The sequence below is a fragment of the Panicum virgatum genome, chromosome 5N, assembly GCF_016808335.1.
Source record: "Panicum virgatum strain AP13 chromosome 5N, P.virgatum_v5, whole genome shotgun sequence".
Taxonomy (NCBI): domain Eukaryota; kingdom Viridiplantae; phylum Streptophyta; class Magnoliopsida; order Poales; family Poaceae; genus Panicum; species Panicum virgatum.
The window spans coordinates 26445986-26472377 of NC_053149.1; the positions used below are offsets into that span (position 1 = coordinate 26445986).

The 26392-nt window shown below is 45.7% G+C and overlaps 1 protein-coding gene across 1 annotated transcript; it reads right to left on the reverse strand.

Annotated features, from left to right (window-relative positions):
* Positions 1–8727: 8727 nt before the first annotated feature.
* Positions 8728–11021, reverse strand: LOC120673379. Its single transcript, XM_039954185.1, has 2 exons — positions 10062–11021; positions 8728–8874 (listed from the first exon to the last, which is right to left on the reverse strand). Exons 1-2 carry the CDS (start codon positions 11014–11016, stop codon positions 8852–8854), a joined length of 978 nt encoding a protein of 325 aa, XP_039810119.1. The 5' UTR covers positions 11017–11021; the 3' UTR covers positions 8728–8851.
* Positions 11022–26392: the final 15371 nt, after the last annotated feature.

Genomic DNA, 26392 nt, shown 5'->3' on the forward strand with positions numbered 1-26392 from the left:
AGCGCCGCCCGAACCCGAAGATCCACCCCGCCGCTCTGCTCCGCCGAGCAGACCTCCCTGCGCCGCCGTAGACCGGCCAAGCCACCACCTCCCAGGCCCTGACAAGCACCGCAGAAGCTCCGCCTCGACATCCAGGACCTCGCCAAGCCTCTAGAGGTCGAACACAGCCTCCCCAGCGCCGGGATTTTACCCAAGACTATCCGCCGGTAAGAGGCTCCGCCGCCCCGATTCCTCGCCGCCGTTGAGTGCCGGATCCTGCTAACCCCTCTGCCTACTTCGCAGCGACGCCGCGCATCAATCCGTGCTACCCAGAGGCTCGGAGGAGCCCTGCACCACCCGAACCGCGAGCTCCGCCCCATCGCCGCCGCTCGACCTCGCCGACGTCCACCCTGCGCAGCAGCTCCGGCCACCACGAGCCCTCGGTGAGCCCTTCCTAACACCCCTCTTCCTTTTGCGCACGCTGTAGTGGCTTGTAGGCCACTCTGGTGGCCAGAACACCGCTCGCCGGCGATGTCCCGCCGCGCACACCCGCCGCAGCTAATGCGCGCGCCGCCCCGAGCCTCCCCGTGCCCCGCTCAGGCCATAGGTGGACTACGCATGGCGCGTAGTCCATCCTAGACCCAAAGCCGCGTCGAATTGAGCCCCGGAGCGGCCGATTTGGGCCAAGTCCGGCGAGCCCCACCGCGGGAAGCCATCTTCGGCGACTAGCACCGCCGACCCGCGCTCCGTTGAACCTGAGCCGCCCGATCTGGAAACAGCGACCCTGATTAGATCCAGAACCCATCCGATCTGAGCCGTCGGATCAAGAAGCGGATTAGATCTAAACATAACAGTTCGGCTGGGCCATTTTGCTAAAGAACCCCTGCGCTTTATGGAAATGAACCCGCCGTCCAGGATAGTGTAAAAGTAATACCAGTTAGGCCCAAAACTTTGCACGGACACCCCTGACCTTCTTAGAAATAGGACCCGCAGTCCAGTCAGCGTAGTTTTGCACGTTAGACCCTAGAGCTACCCATTAATTACATTTTAGTCCTCGGTTTTGCCCAAAAACCCCCTGGAACTCCAGTTTTCTTACAAATAGGTCCCTGAAACTTGTTTTTGGCCTAGATTTTGCATTTTAGCTCCGTTTTAGGCGTTCTTTATGTCCACGTGATCGTTGTAACACATAGAATAGTTCTAGCTTAGTTTTGTTTGCTATTTTTGTGTATTGTTGTACTGTTTCTTAGTTTTTGCTATTGTTTGCATGTATGTTTATGTTGTGTATTGTTTTTGGCCATGTGTTCGTGAGTAGACGTTGATCCATATGAGGAGCCCCAGTACCAGTACCCGGAGCAGCCATCTTCTGAGCAGTTTGAGCAACAGCCAGAGTAGTTTGAGGAAGGCAAGTATAACATGAACACCACCTATCACTTTTAAATACATTTTCATACTGCATTTTAATACAGTATGCCTATAAGGACTTTCCTAGCCACTTTATATCCATTATATATATACACTTGGTCCTTTTTAATTAATTTAATTAATGGTATATGCAACTTAATTCTGAGGGTGGCCCATTTGAGGGGCTCACGTCTCGTTACAATTGGTTTTTGTTAAAACATGGTTTAGGGGGGCCAGCATGGTGCTTAGTGCTTGGTTGGCCACTCTCCATAAGGACTGGTTCATAGAGCGACAACCTGGGACAACAGCGCTACCACAAGACTGGAATGGGACGGTCTTGGCTTACTAATTAGGTCTCTTTGGTTTGGAGTAACTTACCTGCGGGGCAAAGGGTGGTAAGCTTCAATGGTCCCTGCTCCTCCGGCTTGGTCTGTGCTTGGTTTGCGCACCTGTGCTTGTACCCCTGGAGGTGGGCCCCATCGTCGCCGATCTAACTCTTCGCGGTTACGCCTTACCAACGAGATCCTTTGTAACGGCCTCGTAGTGAGTTTGCTTGTCATCTCACCTAAGGAAGTGTGATGAACAACTAGCGTAGCTCACGACTTGTGGGTAAAGATGTGCAACCTCTGCGGAGTGTAAAACTGGTATACTAGCCATGCTCACGGTCATGAGCGGCCCAGATCCTCCTTTTGATTAGTGGGGTTATCTTCCTTCGACGAGGCAGGTTTCCCCGGGTGGCTTGGTTCGGTTTGGTTCTCAGTAGTATCATGAATAATTCTGATTAATTATTATGTAACTGGGTTTATGGTAATTCATCAACTTGTAGTAATTAGCTTTAATAAAATTTTGCCAAGACTTAAAAGCTAATGCAGTCGAGTCAGCCAACCTTAGAGCCTCATAGTTTGTGTTATACTTGTTGAGTACAAGTTGTGTACTCACTCTTGCCTACTCTACTCTTTTTCCTCTTGGGGACACTCTACTGCTGCTCAGTTCCTGCCGACGCGAGGGAGTTCACCCGGAGCTACCAGGAGTACGAGGACTTTTAGGCGTTCGTCTCCCAGTCGATGTCCCTGTGGCGCCCTGCTTCCGAGAGTTTCTTCGTATATGTATTCTACGCTTCCGCTGTATCAGACATTTGTCATTAATGTAATAAATAACATTCGTACTCGCTTTATTATATCTTTTTACATGATATGTGCTGTGATATACTGTTTATTCTGTTGTATATACGTGTGACTTGATCTTGGCACGTATATGATTGCTCAGTTTATGTCCTTTTATAAACCGGGTGTTACAAATGTTTACTGATGCTTACTCAGGAATTCTCGGGCATAATCTTTGCCCAGAAAAGCACTGGAAGAGTCAAAGACTCATCAAAGTTATCGAGTACTTTGCAGCATCTTCTTACTACCTCAGAACCAGCCATTGTCTCAAGAGTTAATCTGGTTGGATCATTTGTGCCTTCATATCTGAAGGCGTTATGCTTTCGATGCTGCAAGGGTTGTATTCGACGACTCACAAAAAAAAAAGACCACCTGATTTCAAGTAATTCCTTTCTTCTTCAACTTTGCAAGAGCATCGAGGAGGCATGTTACTTGACCGCCACTAGGTCCAGTAATCGACCAACTTGCTTGGACTTGGGGGGAGCCAGGGGTTCTCTCAGAAAGTGGAGACTCAAAGTTTCCGACACGAAACCAAAAACTTTTCCACTCGACTCCCTTACAAGACGGTTGATAACATAAGCACTCGTCTCGATTCTCAAGATGGAGTACTAACTCACATCCACTGACGACGGCAGGTTTGCTAGCATCGGGAATTGGTACAAGGATGAAACAATGCTGGAAAAGATGAAAATGAGGGAGGATGCCAAGGAATGCTTCACAAAAAATGGGTGAATATGGATAGGTGCAAGATAGATTGTGGAGTCAAATGATGCAATTGGATTCCCAAGAACTGAAGAAGGGCTTGAAAGAATTTTGAGACAGGTACTGTGAGACCACGTTCAACGAAATCGCGGAACATGACGGTTTCAAAAGTACCTTCATATGGATGATCCTCTCCTTCAGCTGCACGCCACTGAATGACAGCTTGGCTTTGGAGCAGCTTCATATTTTCCAACTCTTGCACGGCTGCTTCGGACATTTTGCTCTTTCGCCAGCCTATGGAGGGATCAGGAACTTCCTCGACATCAAGCTTAGACTTGTTCTTCTTGGGAGCCATCTCAGCGTCACGAGCGGTAATCTTGGCTCGGGGGCTACAAGAGGGGCTAGTGGGCGGCGAACAGAGAAGACAAAAGCTTGGGAAAATTTGGATCTAAAAATGGCGGCGGCCAGGAATCAAAGGGGTAAAAACCCTAAAAGTTACCGCACGGTTTAATAAGGTTGCGAATGGCAATTTTGTGAATACATGGAAGCTCAACAGTTGTTGACTATTCTGAGCTGCTACTGAAAGTTATCGGGATATGATCGTTTGTCACGAGTTTTGGATCCTTAAATCTAAATTGAAAGATTTAAAATTCAAGGCTCGGGGGCTGCGGGATATGCGCATCAGAGATTTATTTTTCAAATTTTTTTGGAAAATAATCAATGAACAAGACTAAAGTGACCCTCATCCTGATTCTGCGATTCAACCTAAGGCTCGGGGGCTACTCCATATGGAGCGCGATTACTTCGCGCACCATATAAGATCAAGATTTCGGAGCATGAGCACCTCACAGCCTCGAAGTAACCGGAAGTACTTGGAAGACTACTCGAAGCACCTGAAAAAAGGCCTAGAAACAACCAGAAGGATGTTTTGACTACTTGAACTACTCGAAGACGCCCTGCCAAGTACTCGACGCCTGCAGGACTCGGCTACGAAGAGCTCGGGGGCTTGTAAGACCCGGGGCAGTGGGACTGTTTATAGGCATAGAATGTCTAAAGTAAGCGATAGCACATGGATGTACCTTACCTTTCTTATAACTATCCAAATAGGCGTAGAACTAGCTGCAGTATAAGGAAACTACCCGACCATGTTGTAGTAGGACTCTCACTGTACTCGGCTAAGACTTTCCATGTAACCTTGTCCCCTCGGATATATAACGGCGGGTAGGGACCCCCTCAAAACATCAACACCTAAGGCAATACAAACAACCACACATGACGTAGGGTATTACGTATCTTGCGGCCCGAACCTGTCTAAATTCTTGTGTTCCTTGCACCATTGAGTTCCAGAGTAGTTGATCCCTATCTACAATCCTACTGCTAAGGGTATTCATGAGCAAGCTTGGCGGGAAACACCGATAGTGGCGGCGCCTCCTCCTCGGCCCCCCTCCTCCTGCTCCTCCTCCTCCTCGGCCCGGCATGCGTGGACAGTGGGGCGTGCGCGGCGTGCGGCGGTGGTGGGCACGGCGCAGGCCAGGGGCGGTGGGGGCATGCGCTGGCGGCGAGCGAGGCGCAGAGCGGGGGCGGGGGCGGCGGCCGGCGGCGGCTGGCATGGCGCAGGGCAGGGGCGGAGAGAGAGTTAGAGTGAGAGAGTGTAGAGTGTTAGATGAGGTGCCGGCTACTGTCTGAAAATGACTAAGTGTGGGGGGCTTCGCCGTGCGCCCGATCTAGGACACACGGCCAAGCGCCGACACAAGTTCGCCGTGTGCCCGATCCGAAGGCACACGGCAAAGAGGAGACTTCGCCGTGTGCTAGGCTCCGGGGCACATCAAGGCAGGACGGTGTCGTGTGTCCGTCAACGTCCATTAGCAACTGTGCACGTGGCTCTCTCTTCGCCGTGGGCCAGCCTATCCCACACGGCAAAGATGAAGTTTTGCCGTGTGCCTAAGGCGCGGCACACGGCGAAGCGTCCTTTCACCGTGTGTCATATTTTTGCCGTGTGTTTTCTATAAGGCTCACGGCAAAGCTTGTTTTCGTTGTGTGGCCGAGGATTTGCACACGGTGAACAATTAGGCACATGGCGAACTACCGGATTCTGGTAGTGCGATACTAGGCTGTGTCACGCCTGCTGCTTGTTCCGTCGACACCCTACCTTCGGCAGCTTCATCTTGTGATCTGCTCTGATATCCTAGCGGCGGCATCATCTTTATCGGCGGTGCGCCAGTTGCTTGAAGCATCACAGCATCATCGTGTCCAATTTGGGCTTGCGGAGATGCATGCACGTACATGTGCAAGACGCATGCCCACACTCTTGCCACTGCTAGCTTGCTTCTTTCTTCCTTTTGTCATCGGTCCTGATGATGTCAGCGACTCTATCACCATGTTCATATTTGGTGAACAAGTTAACTTCAGCGATTTGATGACAACTCCATAGCCGATGAACATGGCTTCCTGTCGGTCAATCCCCAACATTCCTCCATTACCAGAGCTGCTGCACTAAGCTCTGAAACAGTACCGGATCGTCATCGGCCTAAAATGGAATCTGCTTGAATCGGTCGAGTAGCCCTATGTACCGGCAGTCACAACACACCTCCGCCAACATGTAGTCGTCGAGTGACGTCCCATTGAAAACACAGTACCAGACTATTCGGCAATTCTTGCAGGAGGGAATATACTGGTTGTTCATCCATTACAGCGAGATTGCCCGAGGCAAAAATACCACCCGAGTTAATTAATCCCACTTTTAAAAGTGTAGCCGATAGAGCCATCTGAGATGTACCAAAGGAGCAATTTCCAACAGGCAACTAACTTCTCATATTTAACACCATGCTCCTTTTCCACTAACTCTATGGGCCATGACTCCATTGGCTGAAGATAATAATACCATCGGCTGAGCAAAAGTAATTCCATTGACCCAAAAGTCCCAACCATTTACTGACCATCCACATTGCTTGATCAGCAGACGTGGCAACTCTTTAATAACTACCTGATGATTGGACCCTACTCAACTTTTTCACCTCCATCAGTCACAAAGCTATCGGTTGGTCTCATTGGCTGCAAATCGTAGTTAAGAAAACTGGAACGGAACAGCCACTCATTGATGACATTGAAGTCCAACACGATGAAATCCAAATCAAGGAAGTCAACTTTAATGATGATGGAAATGTCCATAGCCGATAGACTAATAAAATCCTTTTGTAGCTGATAGTCATCTCTATTTTTGCATATCGGCTGTGTGGTCATCAGCAAGCCCATCGGCTCATGATGAATATATGCTCACGTTTGCTTCGATATGAGCGCCACCTTCCAGCTCATCCTCTGATTATGGTTTCCCATTAAATAACATAGAGCCAATAGAAATATTACATCGGCTTTTCACCGTCAGTGTTCATGGATTCTGACTGTAGCTTTGAAGTCAACCAGGCGCTCCATGGTTTCTCAGTATTTCGATGATCCTGAGCATGAACAGAATGGACGGTGCGCTGCTGATGCCGAGCACAACGCATCAGCTTGGCGGAACATACTGGCAGGACTAATAAGCCGATGGCACCGGCTGATCTTTGATTCTGACAAATATATTTTCTCCCGTTATATTTCCCCAGAAAGCCAATGAAATCTCAGCCACATATCCAACAACGTGGGCAGGTCCCACTAGATAAGAAGCCTCAGGCGCCAGAATTGACAGCAGCACCAGCTTAAGTCCCGCCCCCATCGCCTGACATCATAAAAGAGAACCGGACCATCGGCTGTATTAGCTGAGCATCGGAGCGAACCAATATTAGTCATCAAATTAATCCATTGGCTCCACCAAGAAATAACCACCGGAGTGCCCCATTAAGAAATAATAACTATCGACCCAGTAGGTAACCAATTGGCCGATACAATATGGGCCGTACTCCATATATAGTTGCGGGATAAATTCCCTCCTTATTCCTAATAAATCGGCTTCTTTTAGCAATTAAATAGTGTATCAGCCTCAACATTCAGGACGTAGCAAATCTTTTGGCTGCTCCGTCATCAGAACCAACAATCTTTTAAATAGGGAAAAGTCCTATTTTCAACCCTAAACTATCCCGAGAGTCCGATTTTCAACCTCGAACTCCAAAACCAGACATAATGCATCCTTGAACTAACGAAACCGGGCAAATTCTCCCCCCCCCCCGAGCCGAATCCACCGCGGTTTTTGCCTCGTCACCCGTCCGACGTGGACTTCGTCGCCCAGTCAGCCACTTCAATGGGCTCCTTAACCCCGCGCGGCCCACTCAGAATTTGCCCACCCGCTCCAGAACCCTAACCCTAGAGGCGGCGGCGACCACCACGGCGGCGGCGCCCTCGGCGGCGAGCACGGGGTGACGGCGGCCTTGATGGCGACATCCAGGAGCTCGAGGAACTCAAGCACCTCCTCTCGAGCATGGAGCGGCTACAACATCGAGAATTACTCCTCACCCATCCCTTACCACGAGCGACCTCTGGAGTATGAGCCGGCGGTGAACTGCAAGTGCGGAGCCAAGGCGGCAAGGTGGATTTCATGGAGTGACGAGAATCCACGACGAAGGTACCTAAAGTGCTTCTTTGCACGGGTGAGTTGATATACCAGTAGTTTCAGTGTCTATTTGTAGTTGTTTTGCATCAATTTGTTCTGTGATTTTAGGCTGGTGGATGTGATTTCTGGAGGTGGTATGAGAACAACATGACGACTCCATTCATAGCCCAGCTTCTCAGAGATTTGCGCGATGCTGTCAGGTCACTAAAGAAGGAGAAGAAGGAGATGGAAGAAGGGTTTGCGACTGCTCAGAATGCTGCTGAGAATGCTCTGCAGGGTCAATATGAACAGATTGGCCATCTGAACAGGCTGCTAGCTGAAAAAGAAGTTGCAAATGCTGAACTGAAGACAACTGTGGAAATGTTACAGAAGGAGAGAGTTGTGCTTAGGCTTGTAATTGGTGTTTGCATTGCTGTCATGGTAGCTCTAATCTGTAGGAAGTGATTGCTATGTAATGTCTGTGTCGACTCTATGTAATGTAGTGGAGTAATGGTATGCAAGGCATTGTTCAAAGTAATCAAGTTCAGAGATAACATAAGTAAGCCAACAATCTTGGCAGTACATCAAATTCACACACAACACAAATAAGCCAACAGTCTTGGCATTACATGAAGTTCACACATAACACAAATAAGCCAGCAGTCTTGGCATTACATGAAGTTCACACATAACACAAATAAGCCAGCAGTTTTGGCATTACATAAAGTTCATACAGAACTAAGTTGAGACACATAAATATGCTTGCACTCTTGCATTACTTAGTACCAGCAGGAGGTAGCATCAAATATTCACTGAACTTGGCAGGTTTTGTTGTCTTTCTCCTCCCTGATGGTTCCTGGGCTTTGGCCTTAGTAAATGCTGATCCTGAGGATACATTAACAGTTACACTGGAGCTGGCTTGAGATAGGGGAACTTGTGCATGGAGCTTGATAGAAACATCACCACCTCTTGCTGTGGACACCTTGGCCATGGCTGATGTCTTAGTAACATCTACCTTTGCCTTCTGATGCAAGGCAACAATTTTTAAGTAAACTGGCTGAAATAAAATGTTAAGTGAAATAAATTGTTAAGTAAATAAACAATTTTCATACCTTTGACTTTGATGGAGCCTTACTCCTTTTCCTTTTGCTTGTACCACCTGCTACACTAGAAGAGCTGTACTTGGTACTTGACATGATGAGCTTGGCACTTGGACCTGATGCTGGAGCTGCACCTGACATATGGTGGAGCTATAGGCTTCGGTCTATCTGAGATGGGCCAGCTATGCATTCCCTCTAATGGTTGAAGGTAGTGACTGTATGTTTTCTTGAACTCTGATACTGAATAGCATGATGCAATGTATTCTTCAAGTGAATTTGTCCTAAAACAGATGCAACTGATTGCATGAGGACATGGGAGACCTGATAATTGCCAGTACCTACAAGAATAGGTTTTCTCCAACAAATTCACTGTGAATCTGTGGTCCCAGTGCACCACTTCAAAGCACTCAGCACCATTGCAAACTGCATGACAAAATCCAGACTGAGTGATATATGCATTGACTTTCTTCAAGATGTTGGGACAGATCATAGTACCCCACCTTTCCACCTTGGTACTATTTTCTTGGATCCTAACCATTACCTTCCTCCTTATGGTCTCAAGCATGGTAATAATTGGAAAGAACCTGGCTTCCACAATCCATTTGTTGAAAGACTCACATAAATTATTATCCACAAAGTCACAGTTGGACCCTATTTTGAACCATGCCCTGCTCCAGTGACTTGGGTCTATATTAAGTACTGCTTGTGCTCCCTCTCTAGTTGCCTGTGCAAGTTTTGCCCTAGCCAAGTTGAACAGCATTGGGCATGGGGCCTTGGCACATCTCCACCATTTCTTCTGCCACTCCTTTTTAAACTTTTTCTTCCAGTTGGCATATATGTGTCTAGCATAGTTTCTATGCTCAGCATTTGGTGCCCATTTCTCAACAGCATTTAGAATGCCCTTCTGTTGATCACTGATGAAAACCCATCCATCTCCTGAACCAACATGTATATCTCTAAATAATATGTCACAGAACCAATCCCATGTGTCATTGTTCTCTTTCTCAACCACTGCCCAAGCAAGGGGATACATGTAGTTGTTGGCATCCCTGCCCACAGCACAAAGAAGTTCACCATTTGTGGATCCTTTGAAGAAACATCCATCCAGACCAACAACTCTCCTACAGCCATTAACAAATCCTCTTTTGCATGCATCAAGACATATATACATCCTATTGAATATGCAGGAAACCTCATCAGTTAACTGAACTATAACTGTGCTCCCCGGGTTACTCCTAAGCAGCTCAAGTTGGTAGTCAAACAACCTCTGATATTGCCCCTTTGTGGCATCGAACAACTTCTGCATAACCATTCCTTTGGCCCTCTTCAATTTTGGTATAGTCACATCTGCAAACATTTCTTCCTGCACAGTACTCTTCATACTATCAAGCCTCCAACTTGGGTTAGCCATGATCATCTTCTCATACTTTTCTGCTATTCTTCTTGCAGTTACCAGACGGTTGTCCCTTCTAGGTGGGCAGATGTGCTCATTTTTTAAGGTTGCTATCTGCCAGCTATTAGTGTTTGAGTGTGTTGACAACAAACAATGCCAACTGCATGTGGGCCAATCACACTTTACCCTAACCCTGTCACCTTCATCTTTGACAAACTTAATCACCTTTCTCTCAGCTAACCCATATTTGATTATGGCTTTCTTGAATTGTTTCTTGCCATTGAACTTCATCCCCAAAGCAAATTTAGGTACTGCATCCTTTTTGCTAAACCTTTGGTACTGGCTAGCTCTTCTTTCCCCCTCATCATCAAATGACTCATTCTCATCATCACTACTATCAGCATAAGGAGTGGCATGACCATCATCTTCTATCACACTGCAGTCACCAACTTGAGTCTTGGGTCCATCAACAAACACATCATCTAACTCTGCAGCTCTACCTGATCTAACCTTCTTCTTGAACACCTTAAAATTCCTGAGAATCTCTTTGGCCTCATCATCCTCACCTGATGTGCAGCTATCTCCAGGCAAGTACTCACTGTCAGAGCTAGACTTGTCACCAATCATAGGTCCACTATCACAAACTTTTGCCTTACCCTTGCTAGGGCTATAAAACTCCTTGACAAACTGAATCTGCTTATCAATTTTCTCTCTGCTTTCAGTATTTAATCGCTTCACAGCTGCTGAACCAGCTCCCATGTCAACATCTTTAGGCACTGCCTCTTCCTCCATGCTGCCTTCTTCTTCTGAGCCTGTATCACAGCCTAATTCAGCTTCATAATCACTATCTTCTTCTGAGCCTGATTCAGATTTATCATGTGTAGCTGGGGCCACAACAAATACATCTGCAACGCAAACATTCTTCTGTGCTATTTGTCATCTCAATGCAAGTATTGTCATCCACAATAGCTCGCAAACCAGACTTAAGCTCCTTCCCAGGTACAAGCCAGTGCAAAAGGGTTCCATCGAGTACTACACAATGATCTTTCAAATGACCTACAAGCTCTGGAAGTAAAACTTTATCTCGATCTATGTATGCCATTGCAACATTTCCACCACAATACTGCAGATCAGACCCAGACTTTATGAACTCCCCGTTGAAATGAAACCTAACTGGGAGAGTTCCGAACACATCCATGTCGCTGCTGTGCACAGGAGAAGCAAAAACCCATAAAAACCGGCAATCCCGACCTTGTATAACTCTAATCCCTAAGATCTAGCCCATCTCCTACACTGGAATCAGTTTGCAGCACTCACCGGTTTGGTGCAGCCCTCAGATCTCGAGCAGCATCACCAGCCAATCGCGGATTCGATGAAGATCAGGGCCGCCGTCGCCGTGCTCGCCGCCGGAGGCGCCGCCGCCGTGGTGGTCGCCGCCGCCTCTAGGGTTAAGGTTCTGGAGCGGGTGGGGAAATGAGTGGGGAGGGACCACAGTGGCCGCGCTGAGACAAAAGCCCATTGAAGTGGCTGACTGGGCGACGAAGTCCACGTCGGACGGGTGACGAGGCAAAAACCGCGGTGGATTCCGCTCATGGGGGAATTTGTCCGGTTTCGTTAGTTCAAGGATGCATTATGTCTGGTTTTGGAGTTCGAGGTTGAAAATCGGACTCTCGGAATAGTTTAGGGTTCAAAATAGGACTTTTTCCTTTTAAATACCACTTCGTACTCAACTCTGGATAACCCCATCGACTCAAGTGTCATTCACTGCTTTATCGGCCAGGAATGCAGATATGCTCTCGTTTGTACTTGTATCGGCCAACTCCCGTAGCCTCTCATCGGCAGACTGAGCCCGCGCGCCTGGTGAAAAAAGCCTATTACTGCTGATAAGCTCACGTTAGCTTGCCGCTGGCCGAAAGGTACAAGTTCGCTCTACTGCCTTCAAACACAAGCGACATGTTGACGTAGCCTTGCCGATGCTATCCAGATCCACACATCCCTCTAATATCCGATCCTTCATGCATGTTATTTATTTGAGAAAATTCCCTATCTAGCACCAGAAAAAGTTGCTCTTCCCTATATAGCACTCAAACTAGAAAATTTCCCTATCTAGCACCAACTGAAAATTTTCTTCCCTATCTAGCACTTCCGTTAGTAAAGAGACTTAACGGTGTTAAGTGCAAGGGAAAAAGACCTCGTTACCCTCGTTTTGATTTCCATCATTGGCCGTACAGCAGGCTGGCGCCATTTTTTTGGCGTGCTTGTTTTCTTTTTAGTTTTAGGTCAGTTTGGCGCCATATTTTGTGGGTCTTTGCCAGGTTGGTTTAGCGCCATATTTTTGTAGTTCTTTCCCTATTATTTCTCATTTTTTGCACTATATTATTGTATTGACAGACTATACATGATTTAATTATTTTGGCACATGTAACATGACAACATCAACATATCCATGCACTTAGGATTGCAATGCAACCTGACAATTTACCAAAGTAAATTTTAGAGAAGATTCAAGTTCACATCCACACACAGCCGTCCAAGTTGTAACCACAACAAATTCACATTACAAGTTGAGAAGTTCACATCAACACATAACCAGAACCACTCATATGACATTATTACATATCACAATCACAGACTCAATCTTCGTTTACTCCTTGTGCTCATTGCAGGACTGACAGGATCAACCATTTTGCTCCTTGTGGCCATTGCAGAGCTATCAAACTGTGGCTGCCTAGTTTTTTTGACCTTTTTTGCGACAACCTTCTTCTTTGGTTTGGCCTTCCTCTTCTTATCACCTTCAACTGTTTGATTAGTCATAAGCTGATTTGAGCCACTCCTTGACCTACATATGTATAGGACCAATTATTTAAAGAACAAATAAGAACATTGATCGTGCAATAGTAGAGCTACCTTTTTTACGCTGCAGAGGTAGAGTTCCCATGATTTCCCATCTTTTTACTTGAAATGCCCAAGCTTTGGCTATGGATAAATGATTGAAATTAGCATATTGTGATTAAAAGTCAGCATGAATTTACACCAAAAGTACATGTACCTTTTGGATGCTTCAGAACAGGAGACAACATTTTTTCTCTTGGTACTAGTAGTACTCTCCAAGGTTTGACTACAAGTGAGAAAAGACGATGAGGCACCAATGTTGCAATATAAATTCAGAAAATTAAGAGTTGAGCAAACCTTGGTGGTGGAAACGACATAGAAGCCGCTGGAGCTTCATCCTCCCATGGCACAATGGAACCTTGATTAGTTGTTCTTGAACCTTTTCTCTTCTTTGGTGGTCCTCTACATAAGTAATTTAAAGCAAGCTCTAGATCACTATGCAACTGTTAACATACCACAAGTAAGGTAAAACATACACATTTACCTCACAGCTTTCATTGCTTCTATGTCCTCTTTGCTACCCTTCTTGCATTTGTGCCAATGATGGCCATAGTCCTTGCATATAGGACATTGATGTCGCCCTTTCTTCCTTTTATTATCACTACCACCCTTATGCCTCTCAGTTTTCGGCCTACCAGCTACAGCCTTTAGTAGTGGCGGATGCATAAAAAAGCCATGTGCAGATTTAGGCCAATGGCTCTTGTCAGACAAAGCAGGGAGTAATGCACTATAAGCTGCTCTAAATTTCTCAATGGAGTAGCACAAGTCAACATGTTTCTCAATAGGTTCATTAGCAAGTGAGGTAATGAATGCTAGTGCATGTTTGCAAGGAATTCCAGATACCTGCCATTGCCTACAAGAACATGTCTTGTCAACCAAATTTGACCACAAACCGAAATCCACTACCACCCAATGTTGTCACCTCAGCCACTTCTTCTGAGCACTCAGCCACTTCCAAGCTCAATTCTCTGCTCTTTTCATTCAACAGTTTAATTATGTGAGGAAGGATCAAGCCATCTAATTTCTTTCCAATTTTCCTCCTTTGGTTCCACTTCACCATAAGCAATTGCCTAGTCTTGTCCATTGAATCATCCAGATTCAAGGACTTAAAGTGCTTTATCCAATTGTTGAAGGACTCTGCCAAGTTGTTGGTCACATAGTCAACCTTGCAAATGGTGGAGAATTGACTTCTAGTCTACAATTTATTGTGACACTACCTGAGGTAATTAGTTGCAGCAGGGTTTTTTCCCTCCATTTGAGCCCAATGCTTCTCAAACAAGTATGGGTTCCATGAGTAAGCTGCCGCCCAAAGGTTGTCATGAAATACCTTCCCACGGTACTTCTTCTTGAAATTATTTACTAGGTGAAACATGCACTCCCTGTGCTCTGCTTGTGGGAACACTTCAGCAACACCATTCATCACTGCTTGCCCTGCATCCGTGCTTATAGCTAACCCCCTTGGACACCCGATAGCCTCTTTGAGCTTACTCATAAACCATACCCAATTTTCATTAGTTTCTGAATCAAAAACTCCAACACAAATAGGATACATCCAATTATGGCCATCAACTGCAGTAGCACTAGCCAATTGCCCCTTGAACCTTCCTGTCAAGAATGTACTATCTATTGCCAAGTAAGGTCTGCAACCAGAAAGGAACCCATCTATGCAAGGTTTCAAGGCAAAGAAGAATCTCCTAAACCTGATTTTTCCATTTATGTTGTAATGGTCAATGCACACTACGCTACCAGGGCAAGAGCTCTCAATTGCTGCCTTGAACCTAAACAAATTGTCAAAACTGCTATCCCAATCACCATACAGTTGTTTCAATGCAAGCTGCTTACCCATGTATACTCTCCTGTAGTGGATGTGGACCTTGTGATGTTCTTTGATCTTCTTTTGCAATGCCCTTGCCCCTAAAGTTGCATCTTCTATAAGAAAGTCCTTCACCTTTCTGCATATTCAAAATTTGGTTGCATTCCTCACTTTCTTTTTCCTTCTAATACTGGAGCAATTATGGTGAAAGTTGTTTTTCTTTACCTACAAAACAACAACATATGACATTAGTGAATATCAACATACAGAACAATGAAGAAAGAATGACAACGATAGTTACCATGACAGTCACTTGGTCTGCTGTTGTAGATGCATGTATCTTCCATGGACAGTTGTCCTCCAACTTTCTTGAACAGTAGTCCCTAAACCTACGCTTTGAACTATACTTTGTGCGAAATTCAAACTCATGTTTGATTGCATGTTGACAAAGAGCCAATTTGAACTCAGTCATGTTACGATAAGTAGATCCTACTTTCATAGGAGGATCGTCCCCATCATAGTCAAAAATTGGGTGATGATTTACTTCTTCATATTCCTCCTCCTCCTCATGACCAACATCTGTTTCCTCCTCCGAGTCATCCTCCAAGGCACTATCCCCATCTGAACCAGAAACTGAGTCATCTTCCAAATTATGAACCACTTCATTTACAGGGACACTGATAGGGACACTCGGTAGGTACATATTCTCATCATCATCACCTACATGCTCATTCAATGGATTAGGATTACTAAGATAATTGTCGCCATCGGGTTCTATGTTGTTGTCGGGCTGCTCTTTCCCTTCAAAATCCCACTCAGTAATTGGCTCAAATGATTCAGATGGGTCACAATAGCTAATGAACACTTGTACAGACTTCTTCTTATTGTGCATATCAAACATGTTTAGAAAATCTTGGTCACAGTTAACTTCTGGAAAAGTTCTGAGCACATCATCATAGTACTGAACATGTGGAACCTCCAAGTATCCTAATCCATATAATTTGACTTCTCCGAATCAACAACCATATCAAAGTTCCAACATTTCAAACCCTTTCTAATCTTTTTGCAGTTGCCAATCAATTTTATATCCAGCAAAAAATTAGTTTCTGACATCCTGTTGGTTGTACAGATCACCAATAACAGCATGAATCAGAGCTACATCTACAATGGGAACAATCTGCTATTGCATGCTACAAAATGTTCAACTCACCTTGTTCTAGCTACTGCCGAATGGCCGTGCGGGCCCGCAGCCCCAGCGCCCGCGCCGTGCACGTCCGCAGCGGCCAGGGGCCGCGCCACGGCGCCCGCTGCGGCCAGGGGCTGCGCCCCCGCGTCCGCGCCGGCCTGGGGCCGGGCCACGGCGCACGCGGCGGCCGCAGCGGCCACGGGCTTGGCCCCGGCGCTCGCGCCGTGCGCGCCTGCGACATCCGCGGCGGCCATGGGCTGCGGCCCCGACGCCGACGCCTCCTCTCCCGCGGCCAGGCCGGTGGCCCGTGCCCGTGCCCGTGCCCCCGCGCAGTCGGCTCTCGCGGCCAGGATGGCGGCCAGGGGTGGCGCCCCCAAGCCCGCGCCGTGCGCGCCCGTGGCCAGGGCGCGGCCGCCACGGTCCTCGCCCGCACCGCCAGGGTCGCCAGGGTCATCGCCCGCCATGGCCAGGTTCTCGATCTAGGGTTCCGAGAGGAGAGGGAGAGAAACAGAGTAAGGCTCGGGACTTCGTTTTTTTTGGAGACAACAGAGACAAAGGGACTCGGGGGGGGGGGGGGGGGGGCATTTTGGTCTTTTCGTGGTGGATCCACCGTGCTGTTAACGGTAGAGGGTGACGGAAGTCACGGAAGTAGGGAAGAAAATTTTCAATTGGTGCTACATAGGGAAATTCTCAAGTTTGAGTGCTATATAGGAAAGAACAACTTTTTCTGGTGCTAGATAGGGAATTTTCTCAATCACTTTTGCCTCATCCAGATAAATCATGCGGAGAGTCCGCGCACATGGCACCATGCCTCACTTATATGGATATGCACACTTTTCTTAGTCGGCGCGCGAGCGCTACTAGCACATAGAAACGAACAGACATGCTAGTCTTAATACTTATGCTTTAGCTAATTTATGTACCCCACCATGAACGGACTTTATCTACTCTAAGCGACGTCTCCACGGAACACGGGTGTTCGCTAGCAACTGTAGCAGCGAATGGAGAGCCAGCTCTAGTTGGAACCACGTGGATCCTTTTATGTCCTCTCATTTATTATCTTTTTCATTTTTTTCTGTTTTGATTTGTTTTCTACGACATTAGCAGGATGCCAGCGGTGCATTGTTTTTATAAGTTGGGATGTCTTCGTTGAGCTTCTGTATGCGCACATATCTCAGATTTCTAATACCACAAGCTCTGTATTCATGTTCTTTTGTGTATGGAGTCAAAATGCTCTCAATATATGTTTTTCAAGTCTACATACTTATAGTTTATATATTTATGATTTTAAAGTTAAATATGTAGATAAGTATCTAACCAGTATGTGTGAAGTTTCCGATTTAGTTAAAAGTTTCTAACATGTGCTTATAAAGTTTTGGACATACAGAGCACAAAGTTTGAAATGTGCTAGTACAAATTTCCTGCAGCCAGGAGCGAATCCAGCAGCCAAGTCAAGAGGAGGCTCACTCTCCCTTCTCTTCTTCTTCCTCCCTCTTTCTTCTTCAGTCTTTGGTCCCAAAATGGAGGGAGGGCTTAGGGGGTATCCATGGATCTTGGGAAGACAGAGGGGGCTTGATCCCCCTAGCCCCCCATGTAGATCCACCTCTGCCTGCAGCTGTGATTGTAAAGTTTGAAACTACAAAGTTTTGGATTCGGGCGTATAAAGTTTATAATATGATAGTAGAAATTTACAATATGTTAGTGGAAAGTTCTTAAATTCAAAGTCAAAGGTAAGAATTACAAAGGTTTTTTGGATCCTTGAAATATTTTGAAACATGCCAACAGAAACTCTTGAATTTATTAAACTACAAATTTTGGAGTTAGTTTTGTAAAATATTTTCAACTAGTGTCTTCGAAGTTCTTGAATTCAAAGTGCAAAGTTACCAAATTTTGAATGCAAAGTTTTTCACATGATGTTGAAAGCTGGACATGTCAAAAGTTTTGAATATATCGTTTCAAACTTTTTCATATCCAATCTTAAAGATTTTAGATGTTTACTTAAAATTTTGAAATGTACAATGTTATTTATACAAAGTTTTTCATTCATTGGAAGAGAAAAATAGTAAAAGTTTTGAATATATGCTTTATAAAGTTTTGTATATAGGAGTACAAAGCTTGTAACATGCTAGTACATAATTCTTGGACGCATGAGTGTAAAGTTTTGGAATTGCAAAGTTTCAAATTTACGTGTATAGAGTTTATAATGTGCTTGTAGAAAGTTCATAAATTCGGATAAAATTTACTTATATTTTTTGTGCTAATAACACAAGCTTTTTTTGTATTGAGTAAAAATGCTCTAAATATATGTTTTTCAAGTCTATGGACTTATAGTTTTACATATTTATGATTTTAAAGTTAGGTATGTAATTATGTATACAGGTACTCAACCCGATATGTAAGAAGTTTCAGATTTATACCCCTTAGATAAAATTTACTTAAAATATTCTAATATATGCTTATAAAGTTTTGGACCGACGGAGGATAAAGTTTTGAAATGTGCAAGTATAAATTTTCCTGCAGCTGTGACCGAAAAGTTTGGAAGTAAAATTTTTGGAACCGGGGTGTCTAAAGTTTATAATATGATAGTAGAAATTTTCAATGTTTTAGTACAAAGTTCATAAATTCAGAGTCAAAGTTGAGAATTACAAAGTTTTTTTTGGATCCTTCAAATATTTTGAAACATGCCAACATAAACTCTTGAATTTATTAAACTACAAATTTTGGCGTTAGTTTTGTAAAATATTTTCAACTAGTGCCTTCAAAGTTCTTGAATTCAAAGTGCAAAGTTACCAAATTTTGAATGTAAAGTTTTTTTTCAAATGATGTTGAAAGTTAGACTTTGTCAAAAGTTTTAAATATATCATTTGAAAGTTTTTCATATCCAATCTCAAAGATTTTAGGCATTTACTTAAAAGTTTGGAATGCACACATTTATTTATATGAAATTTCCAATTTACCCTTTGATAAAATTTTACTTAAAAGTCTCTAACATGTGCTTATGAAGTTTTGGACCCACGAAGCATAAAATTTTGAAATGTGCTAATATAAATTGTATAAGCTCTTGATTTAAGTGTTTTTTGGATTTTTTTTATAAAGATGTGGACTCTGGTGTAGAAAGTTTGAAAATATGTTAGTAGAAATTTTTTTGATTTTTGAGTGCAAGGTTTGAATTATTGTTTTCAAATATCCATGTATAAAGTTTTGTATCTAGTACCATAGATTTTAAAATTTAATTTTTTTTGTACAGAATTCTTGATTTAGTGTATAAAGTTTTGGAATTACAAAGTTGTGGACTCCGATGTAGAAAGTGTCAAAACATGTTAGTACAAAGTTTTTTTATTTTTTTAGAGTGCAAGGTTTGAATTAAAGTTTTGCATTTGGGAGTACAAATTTGTATACCTACAAATAAATGCTCGATATATGCTAGTAGTAAGTTTCAGATATAGGAGTAGGAAGTTTTGGTATATGTATTTAAAATGTTCAATATATGTCTTCAAAATTTTTTTGAATGCTACACCAAATTAAAAGGTTTTCTATACATAATTTCAAAGTTATTCTATTAGCAGCACAATGGTTTGGATTTGAGTGTACACTGTTTATAATGTGCATATGAATATATGATACTAGAAAGTTCCCAAATTTGGTGTGTGAAGTTTGGAAATAGAAAGGTTTAAAGTTCCATATACCCAATAAAAAGTTCTAAATATACGATTTTAAAGTATTTTTTGAATTTCAGATAGATAGGGTTTTGATATGTATAAAATATTTAACATTATATACGATTCCAAAGTGTTTTTTATTCTTATTCATCGGGGTTTTTTATTTAGTTATGTGAACGAGAAGGACATTTTCTCTATGATACTTTTACATTGATATAGATGTCAAAGCAATTCCGCCGCCCATATACTACCCACCTTATACGCTGTCCCCCAAGGAGAAAAGATATGCACCAAGATCATTTCTGAGCTAATTTCAAAATATCATGTAAAAAAAGTAAAAAAATACAGAAGCCAGACAAGGAAATAGGGAAGCAGAAAACACGTACGCTGCTAGCTTCTATGTATGCGCGAACGTCGGTAGATGTTTCCAACGTTCGTTCGCTGCTAGCTCGCCACAGCGAACGCTCGACCACTAGTGGTCCCCCGGATATGCATCTTCTTTGCATCCTTCTCCATGTAGCAATCTAATTATTTGTTCTGATGTATGCACATGCTGGATTACCCTTCTCACGCACGTAAATAATCCTCGTGGCATGCGCAGAACCTGTACTTCTCTTCACACACACACGTATATACAACTCCGTTCGCCATGGAACGTTCTGATCATCATCCATATGCACGCTGCAGCTTCGCATATGATCCTTGCCGACCTGTACCGGGTGCTGATGTATTTCTACAAACTTCATTTGGCAATAAAATTACCAAATTCTGGTGTCAACAGAAGGAAACATATAGATGCATTGGCATTGAACTTACAAGAGAATCAGTCCGAACTCCAAAGTACGACACTAAGATTGTTGAAGTGCCATTCGGAGTCCAATTACTCTACAGCGGAGAGTCATGCTGTCGTTTAATCGTGGAGTATCTGATGCCCAAGCTCAAAGATGCAGATGAATACAACGGCTTGACCCGAGCGGATTGGGACCTAGTCATTCCCAAAAATCTGATTGCTCAATTCTCACCATTAATAAACTATGTAATTTTCATAGTGTTCACCTTGGTATTTTGGATATTTGGAATATATTATTTTGTTTATTTATTTTTCGTAACATTGTTCTTCAAATATGACCATTTTGATTGCTTCCAAGCTGTACATGGTATTGCTTCCATGAAACTTGTACTTTTGATATTTATTGATAATGGAACATGAGGCTACTGCAATTGTTGCAGTAGCATCTCTCTATGGTCCTTGAGTTTGCTGTGCAAATAAAACGATAGAAGCTGTGTTACTAAAATAGAAGTGCTCGGCATGCTCATCGACATGCTGAGGCGCGTCTCGGCAGCCGAGCGCTTTGTTCGCAGCGGTCTCTAGCCCTTGCAAGGGGATTACCCCTTGGCACCACCGGGGGGGGGGGGGGGGGGGGGGGGGGGGAGGTCCGGTCCCTGCACCTTCCGGATCTTTTCATGATTGAAGTCATATTTACTTTATTACTATCTTTGTTTGATCTCTTGATTTTTTTTTGGAATTAAGCACTACAAATATTTGAAGAGAAAAATCTTGGAAATATTAATTCAAGCTGCGTGACTAAATGATTCACTGAGCACCCTGATTACACAGAGGATTAGTGTCCATCAGAATGGGTCAACTATGAAAACTTAATTATTGTAATTGTGTCATAAATTGTTGACTATAAGTGATTGGCATATGGGTTAAATTATTTTAGGTGAATTTTAATTAATAAATTGTTGATTACTTGATTACTATTTTTAAAAACATATCATTACCTCATGTATATTGTTAGTATAAATACAAACTGTGGTTTATGTTATATTCTATTATTTTTATTTATTAGCTCTATAGAGTTGATATAGAATTAGTTTTAAACATGTGATTGAAAACGTGCAAAACTACTAAATAAACATGTGGCTGGGCACATGCATAACCACTAGTGTATGTACACGGACGGTAGAAGGCAGAAACGAAACGACTGCAAAGCTTCAATTAACTACGGGCATGGAAGTCTTGTATGGGCCTCAAAGTCCAGGTCCACTTCATCATGTCGGCCCATCCCATGGCCGGCAGCAACGGCGACAAATCTGGGCTGAACTTGGTTGGTGGGACCCATCAGCCCATTCCTGGGTTGCTAGTCTCCACGCAGCGGCACACGAGACCATGGAGTACCGCACTCGCAGAGGAGAACGGGTGGACCGACGGACTATGACAGTCCACAGCACTCTTCTTCCTCCTACAGCGATTCCAGGCAATCTTTTCACTACCCCATTACTGACATCAGCATGCAGCCACCGACGAGATACGTGTACGAATGGGAAGACCCCCATTTTTATACTATGTTAGTTCAGGAATGGCAGACAACATCAGCGTGGACGGGCCAAACTTGGCAACAGTACAAGGCTGAGCTGCTTAGAGTGCGAGGTATCACTTTGATGTCCACCGGCGAATACCAAACCGCGTCCCAAATGGGGGTCTTCCCATTCCTACGTTGAGCTTTCATTTCATGTGTATATGTGTATGACTCCGTATTTGTATGCACGCTTATTACTATTGTATTTGTATGCATGATTATAAATTATTGCTTTGGTAAGATCATTTACATTAAAACATGCATAGCTAATGCCGAGATTTCCTTTTATTTCACACCGGGCATCCATTTTTTAAGCGTCGGAAAACTGCTCGAAACCACCGGTATACCGGCCAAACCGGCCGGTATACCGGTTAGAACCGCTTCAACGGGGAAATTTGAATTCAATTTTGAATTTGGCCGGTATAAACCGGTTACCGGTCCAACTGATCCGATAAACCCGAACCGGTGGCCGGCGGTTTGGGTCAAGCGGTCGGGAAAAAAAACGCTGCACGAGACACGACGAGTACACGACACACCACTTCTTCCCACTCCGCAACAGTCTCTCCTCGCCTCCGCCCCAAGCCCCAGAGATCGCCACGCCCCCAAGCCCCACGCCCCCACCCCACCCCACGAGATCGCTCGCCTCCGCCTCCTCCTCCTCCTGCCGCAGGTACGCGCCGCCGCTCCTCCCCCTTCGCTCCCGCATTCGCCTCACCGCGCTCGCGCTTAACTCCTTCCTCCGTCTCCCGATCGCGCTACCAGTGGCGGAGCCAGCCCCAGAAATGACCTAGGGCTGGGTACTGTAGCACCAAGGTGGCCGGAACTCGCGGAGGAAGCCACGTTCATGCGTGACGTTGGGCCGGTGGCGCTGACCTCCGCGTTTCCGTTGATCCTGCTACGAAAACCATGAACCACCGAGAGCATCATCATCAGCACCTCAAGGCGAACTCATTTTGCAAGTTGGTTGGGCTCGAAGGACAGATATCACCTGAGCTCACCTACGAGGTCGTCAACGGCAACCATGGCGACGGCGGCGAGCCGTCGCGCAGCTGGTACAGCCCGAGGCTTGGGCAACCGGTGGCCTGAGATCGTAGAGGACCTCGGGGTGAAGCTGTAGATGCAAGGAATCGAAGTTTGACAGAGTAGGTTAGGTGGAATCGAAAAGGGGGCGGCGCAGGCTTGGAGGTCGGCAATGGCGACCTCAGCTCGCTTCTGTCCTTCTGGCGCACGGCGCTCGGCGCGCACGCGAAGAGGAAGGAGTGACGAGGCGAGTGTGAGGTAGAGGAAAGGCAGGCGCACGGCGCATCGGCGCGGACGACGGGAGGAGGCGCCGACGCGAGCTGCAGGTGCGCCCGCGGCCGCGCCCGCGCGGGATCCGCCGGGCGTCGGCGGGAGGCAGCCAGGCGGGGGCGGACTGCAGCTGCAGGTGCGCCGGCGCGGCCAGCAGAAGGCGCCTAGGAGGGCTCAGCCGCGGCGCTGGATCCTCTCCGGCGGGGACGGCAGACCGGCGGGCGGGCGGCGGCGAATGGAGGGGCGCCGACTCGGAGCGGGGGCGGGCTGCGGTACGGGGTGTGGATGACGAGCTCGGCCACGCCACGAGTCCACAACGCGGAGACTTGGGTGGGAGTGTGGGACGCGCTGGGCTGAACCGCAGGCCGGCCCAAAACTCGGCCTAGAAGGCCTCTCGCGTCTCGCCTCTCTCCTACGGTGCGTCCTGGTCCTGCCGTCCTCCACCTTCTTCCTCGTGTCCGGCAGACCGGCACCTTCCAAGCGCCGCCGGAACGGGGATCTGCTCTGGAGCTCGGCCCTAAGGACCTAGGGCGGCCGCCGTAGCTCGCCCCAGTGGTGGCTCCGCCACTGCGCGCTACTACTGCAGGAACATGGCGCCGTCAAGGCACGCGGACGAGGGCGAGCAGCTCCAGCTCACAGACGCTGACAAGGTCGAAGACGAGGAAGAGTGTTTCGAGTCCATCGACAAGCGTACGTCGCGCCCTCTCCCCTCCCGTCTCGCCTCCCGCATTCTGATTACCCTAAAATTAGTTGGGGTTTTGCTTATCATGGCATGAATTCGTGGGGTTCTAGTATTCCCCACGTTTGATCGAAATCCCGCGGTTAGTTCGTTTCATTCAATGTGTGCTACCGTTGCTTCTGCAGAGATTGGTCTGAATTTAGCCTGAGTCGGCCTCACTCTATCAACGATCACCAAAGTGTAGTCGAATTCGAAATTACCTCGTTCTATCCTTAAATTTTTTGTGTGGAATACTTTTTCAAGCAATCATTATCTCCTTTTGTGTCATACCTTGATTGGTCGATGCCCAGTGGGTGAGCATGGCGGATCGCTTCTGCCATATGCTGTTTCGCATGTCGGGTTCGGGAATTTCGGTCGGCATTGGTGCGGCTTCGAAGTGAAGTTGGTGTGAATTGAGCGTGATGGGGTTTTGCACCCCTACCGATTCCCCAAAAGTTTTGGGAATAAATTAGTGATGCGTTGTGGTTAAATTGATGTGTTGGTTTTCCCCACATTTGATTGAAATTCAGCGGTTAGTTCGTTTACTCAGTGTGTGCTACTGCTACCGTTGCACATGGGCATCTGGGTTTTACGCTTGGCTTCATGTTTTGTTGGGAAACAGAATTCACGTTGCCTTGTATTTTCTATTTGTGTCGAATGCTATTAATTTGAGTTCTCAGCATATATAGTTCCTGCGCTCAATCTAATCTGTGTTGAATGTATCTGTTTGGCACAGTTACCTCTCAGGGGATAAATGCAGGAGATGTGAAGAAGCTGCAGGATACAAAGAAGGTTCTGAACTACGCATCCCATTTCCCAAATCTTTGTTCTGTCTGTCTGAATTCTTGATGCACAGTACTTAAACTGATATTTTGTTTGTAGCACTTGCATGCATGCTACCCTGCTTTCATTTGTTGAATATTCTGAACATATGGCTATTGTTCTAATGTATGCATGATCTTGCAGAACCTTACAGGAATCAAAGGTTTATCTGAAGCAAAAGTTGATAAGATCTGCGAGGCAAAACTTCTGGTCCGACCCTTTAAGTTGCTTTTGCTTACTATAAACTTCCATGAACCAATTCTATATGATATGGTATCTTGAAATTCTCTTCTCGTTTGCTTGTTACAGAACCAGGGTACAGGAAATGATCTCCTTCTTAAGGTAAGAAAATTGCATTTAAACAACTAATCGGTCTATGGTTTACCAGTTTGGTGCGTCTGATGAGTGATAGCCAATGCTCAACTGCTTTGTAGTATGTAAACTACTGACAAAGGTTGATTAGTTATTGAACCTGATTGAGCACTTTTAATTACTTCTCATATGCATCGTCCTTTAAGGTTGTTTGATTTATTTTGGCTTATTTGCAGCCAAAGTCTGTTGTTCGGATTACAACTAGGAGCCAGGCACTTGACGACTCGCCGCGTCTTAGCCCGCTGGCCACCATGGCCAAAAACAAGGACTTGAAGTTCGCAAATCAATACCAGATCCCCATAGAGGTCCTCCAGGAGGGATTGCCTGCTCTCCTTCGGCACGCCCCAGACGACGTGCTGCAGGACGGGAACCTCATCCGCGTCGCCACCGCTGCTGGTCTCACAGCCGCCCTCGCCCTGCAGGCACCGGGGACCGAATCTCTTCAAGCCTATGTAGTCTACTACATAGCTCCACAACAAGCGTTGCTGATTGCAACTATGATGGAGAATGCCAAGAGCAAGCCCCATGCCACGGGAGGAGCCGTGGTCGTCACCCCCTTGAGTGCACCACAAGCCGAGGCAGGAGCCGCCATCGCAATCAGGCCCCCTTTCATCATTGTCAACGAGCGCGTTTTGGAGGCAAAGGTGCTCGCTCTGATGGCTATTAGGGGAGAACTTATCGACATCGACGTCACCGCCAAGCAAGTGCGTGAGGAGAAAGAAGCACCCTACTACACTGAGACTCAGACTCCCTTCGTGGATCACGGGCTGCCAGGCTGCAAGCACCTAAAGCCGCTCAAGCAGGCGTACTTTGCCACCCGCGCTCTTTCTGGTATTGACGTCACATCCTCCCTCCCTCTCTCTTCTGCTGGCTTGTCTGTTTCTTATAAAAAAACTTGTGCTAACTAAAACACTAACAGTGGTTTTTATGACATGGTTGTTTGGCAAGTGCCTTTACTATCACAACCACAAGAACTGGAAGCTGACCATCTGTCACAATTAACCCACTAGATATGATGCT

Excerpts from the sequence above, each read along its gene's own strand:
- LOC120673379 (XM_039954185.1), bottom strand. The coding sequence starts at position 11,016 with ATGGGAGCTGGTTCAGCAGCTGTGAAGCGATTAAATACTGAAAGCAGA. Across the intron at positions 8,875-10,061 it reads AGTTATAGTTCAGTTAACTG|ATGAAAATTGTTTATTTACT; the intron begins ATGAGGTTTCCT and ends AAAGTCAAAGGT.